The 5,000-nt window shown below is 37.1% G+C and overlaps 1 protein-coding gene across 1 annotated transcript in view; it reads left to right on the forward strand.

Moving 5' to 3' along the window:
• Positions 1-5,000, forward strand: part of LOC306748218 (SH3 and multiple ankyrin repeat domains protein 2-like) — a gene marked incomplete at its 3' end in the record, with an annotated part of 110,041 nt that overhangs the window by 65,413 nt on the left and 39,628 nt on the right. Inside the window, exon 13 of the mRNA XM_079231358.1 lies at positions 3,414-3,495. Coding sequence (XP_079087484.1) covers positions 3,414-3,495 — 82 coding nt within the window. The remainder of the gene's footprint in view (positions 1-3,413; positions 3,496-5,000) is intronic.

Raw genomic sequence — 5,000 nt, forward strand, 5'->3', positions numbered from 1 at the left:
ACAATGTTGTGGATTCTCTCTCTCTCACCCCTCTCTCTCTCTCTCTCTTTCTCTCTCTCTCTCCCCCACTATTTCATTCACCCTGTTTTCTCATCCCTTCTCTTCCGTAAAAAGACAAAAGCAAAGCTCCGTGTTTCCTCTCTGTCGGTCGTCTTCTTCTGCTCTGACACGCTGGCCGTAGAGTCAGGAGGGGGAGGGGCTGAAGATGACAAGATCTAAGCCGGATCAGAGGAGATGGAGTTTCTGTGAAAGTGTGACAGCTGGTGTGAGAGAGTCTGTGAAGGAGGGATGAGAGAGGGAGAGAAAAAGGGGGAGAGGCCTGACAGGACCGATGGATGAGACGGGAGGTCAACCGTGTCTTTATGTTTTTAGTTTGACTGGAATTCAACGTGTTTCATTCACAGTGGTACAGATACATGTCATAGTTGGAATGTCTTCGCCCAGACACTCGTCCCATCTCTGCTGATTGATTGATTGTTACCTTGTTGCGTTACCTTGTTGCGTTACCTTGTTGCGTTACCTTGTTGCGTTACCTTGTTGTGTTACGTTGTTGCGTTACCTTGTTACGCTACCTTGTTGCGTTACCTTGTTATGTTACCTTGTTGCGTTACCTTGTTGCGTTACCTTGTTGCGTTACCTTGTTTTGTTACGTTGTTGCGTTACCTTGTTACGTTACCTTGTTGCATTACCTTGTTATGTTACCTTGTTGCGTTACCTTGTTATGTTACCTTGTTGCGTTACCTTGTTACGTTACCTTGTTGCGTTACCTTGTTATGTTACCTTGTTGCGTTACCTTGTTGCGTTACCTTGTTTTGTTACGTTGTTGTGTTACCTTGTTACGTTACCTTGTTACGTTACCTTGTTGCGTTACCTTGCTATGTTACATTGTTGCGTTACCTTGTTGCTTTACCTTTTTATGTTTCCTTGCTACATATCGTTGTTACGTATCCTTGCTACGTTACCTTGTTACATCGTTACGTTACATAGTTACGTTACATAGTTACGTTGCATAGTTACGTTACATTGTTGCATTACATTGTTACATTACATTGTTACATTACATAGTTACGTTACATAGTTACGTTGCATTGTTGCATTACATTGTTACATTACATTGTTACATTACATAGTTACGTTACATAGTTACGTTACATAGTTACGCTACATAGTTGCGTTACATAGTTACGTTACATAGTTATGTTACATAGTTATGTTACATAGTTACGTTGCATAGTTACGTTACATAGTTACGTTACATAGTTACATTACATAGTTGCGTTACATAGTTACGTTACATAGTTACGTTGCATAGTTACGTTACATAGTTACGTTGCATTGTTGCATTACATTGTTACATTACATAGTTACATTACATAGCTACGTTACATAGTTACGTTACATTGTTACATTACATAGTTACGTTACATAGTTACGTTACATAGTTACGTTACATAGTTACGTTACATAGTTACGTTGCATAGTTACGTTGCATAGTTACATTACATAGTTACATTACATAGTTACATTACATAGTTACGTTACATTGTTACATTACATAGTTGCGTTACATAGTTACGTTACATAGTTACGTTGCATAGTTACGTTACATAGTTACGTTACATAGTTACATTACATAGTTGCGTTACATAGTTGCGTTACATAGTTGCGTTACATAGTTACGTTACATAGTTACGTTGCATAGTTACGTTACATAGTTACGTTGCATTGTTGCATTACATTGTTACATTACATAGTTACATTACTTAGTTACATTACATAGTTACGTTACATAGTTACGTTACATAGTTACGTTACATTGTTACATTACATAGTTGCGTTACATAGTTGCGTTACATAGTTGCGTTACATAGTTACGTTACATAGTTACGTTACATAGTTACGTTTCATAGTTACGTTACATAGATACATTACATAGTTACATTACATAGTTACATTACATAGTTACGCTACATTGTTACATTACATAGTTGCGTTACATAGTTACGCTACATAGTTACGTTACATAGTTACGTTGCATAGTTACGTTACATAGATACGTTACATTGTTACATTACATAGTTGCGTTACATAGTTACGTTACATAGTTACGTTACATAGTTACGTTGCATAGTTACGTTACATAGTTACATTACATAGTTACATTACATTGTTACATTACATTGTTACATTACATCGTTACGTTGCATAGTTACGTTACATAGTTACGTTACATAGTTACGTTACATTGTTACATTACATAGTTGCGTTACATAGTTGCGTTACATAGTTACGTTACATAGTTACGTTACATAGTTACGTTTCATAGTTACGTTACATAGATACATTACATAGTTACATTACATAGTTACATTACATAGTTACGCTACATTGTTACATTACATAGTTGCGTTACATAGTTACGCTACATAGTTACGTTACATAGTTACGTTGCATAGTTACGTTACATAGATACGTTACATTGTTACATTACATAGTTGCGTTACATAGTTACGTTACATAGTTACGTTACATAGTTACGTTGCATAGTTACGTTACATAGTTACATTACATAGTTACATTACATTGTTACATTACATTGTTACATTACATAGTTACGTTACATCGTTACGTTGCATAGTTACGTTACATAGTTACGTTACATAGTTACGTTACATTGTTACGTTACATTGTTACTTTACATAGTTACGTTACATAGTTACATTACATTGTTACCTTACAATGTAGCCCCGGCTCCCCAAGTCTAAGTTGATGTGTCCTTGGGCTTAACCCCAAATTGCTGCCGGTGTATGAATGTTAGTTAGAATCCTGATAGGCAGGTGGAACCTTGCATGGTAGATAGAAAAGCGCTGTACAAGTACAGTCAACTTACCATTTACAATATGGCACGTGGCAGTGTGTGTTTCTGCAAGCGTGATACAAGGCTGATATTAAACATATTCATGAAACATATTTTTGGTTTAGAAATGTTGATATTCTTGGTTTGCAGAAAGTTCTGGTTGGTGGCCCAAAAAAAATGGCAAAACAAAATCTGTACATTTTCAAGATTAAAAGACGGCATTAGTCGTTTTTTATGTTGAATATATATATATATATATATATATATATATATATATATATATAATAATAATAATATCAGACAGAGTGAGGACAGGTGTGACTCCTCTTGGTGGGATGATTCTCCTCTTACAGCTGATGAACATGACAGCGGGTCAGATGTCTTGAGCGTTATTGGATTGTGTACATGAAGAGGCCCCTCAGTCTCACGAGCTGTCGCGGTTGTAAAGAGCCTCCTCTTAACAGCAGTTATTGATTTGTAAACTGCTGTTATTGGTTACAAATGCGATGTGAATATTGATCTCACGCTGCTGGTTGTTTTCTCTTTCTTTTGGCAGACTCCCGGGCGGACCGCGCTGACAGACGGAAGCTCTTCAGACACTACACTGTGGGCTCCTACGACAGCTTCGATGCCTCCAGGTAAGTGGTCAAAGAATGCAAGACAACCGTTCAAGCTTTCCACTGATTAAAGATGGTTCTATTGATTTCAGGAGGCTGCTACAGTCTAAATAGCAAGTCTACGTACTAAACTTTATATTGAGCTGTTTACAATCACCAGTCAACTTTTGATGAACCTTTGAGACAACTAAACTATTCAGTTAGGTTTAAACAACTAAACTATTCAGTTAGGTTTAAACAACTAAACTACTCGTTAGGTTTAAACAACTAAACTATTCAGTTAGGTTTAAACAACTAAACTACTCGTTAGGTTTAAACAACTAAACTACTCAGTTAGGTTTAAACAACTAAACTACTCAGTTAGGTTTAAACAACTAAACTACTCAGTTAGGTTTAAACAACTAAACTACTCGTTAGGTTTAAACAACTAAACTACTCAGTTAGGTTTAAACTACTCAGTTAGGTTTAAGCTACTCAGCTAGGTTTAAGCTACTCAGTTAGGTTGAATACAAGTGTGTTGTTTGGATTGAAATAACTACGAAAGTGCCACAGAAGAGACACTTAACATCCAGTTTCTTCTCATTCTCAGGATGTCCAAAAGGTCAAATCTTATGTATATGAACATTACAATTTAAATTTACAATTTGATAATTATGTGATACTTTCAGTCAAGTAAAATCTTAAATGCAGGACTTTTGTTTAATATTGTGGGAGTCCAAATTACTTCCTGTTACTTCTTGCATCTGGAAGTAAAATGGACGTGTTTTGCGTCCGAGGAGCTGCTTTTAGTCCTCGTCAGCTGATGATAATGCAACTGAAGTCTGGTGATTGAATACTAGGACTAGCACATTATTTGAACCACTTTCCGATCAAAATTAGCAAACATGTATGTAAATAAATATCTAATTCTACCAAACTGTGGGGGAGATATTCACAGTATACTGTAGGGGACACAGAGGCCTTTTTCTTATCAGCTTTAAATGTTTTCTCTACTCTTTGTACACTGCAGAACCAAATGTCAGTGATGTATGAAATGCGTGTGGTGGTGAGGCTACAAAGGACAGCGTGACATTCCCTCATTAGGCTGCTGGATTTCTTCCGGCGGGACCCTGAACATGCTGGAAGGTGTCTTTCCAGCTATAGGGTCCAATGTGGGTCAAGGTGAAGCCCATTTGACACAGTATGCATTCAGTAGGCCGAATGTAGACTGAGGATCCAGGGAATGTTTGACCTGAATAAAGACCGAGCTCTACCCATTTCAATGTTCCCCTCATGGAACTAACAGATATTCAAATGTTAGTGTCCTTTTTTTCTTTTTTTGGAAAGCTGACTTTCAGAGGCACTCACATCAAGTCCTTCCTTTGCTCTTTAAAGATTCATAATTGTTTTTTCTTTAACTGGCAGAGGGTTAAATGTTTCATGAGGCAGGAACTTCCCTGGCCTGCTGTGTTTATGGGCAGGAAGGAGCTGTTCTTCTCCACAATGCAAGGATATGTTGTATTATACTGGCAACAAGACCACCAACA

Source organism: Taurulus bubalis, assembly GCF_910589615.1.
Source record: "Taurulus bubalis genome assembly, chromosome: 15".
NCBI lineage: Eukaryota > Metazoa > Chordata > Actinopteri > Perciformes > Cottidae > Taurulus > Taurulus bubalis.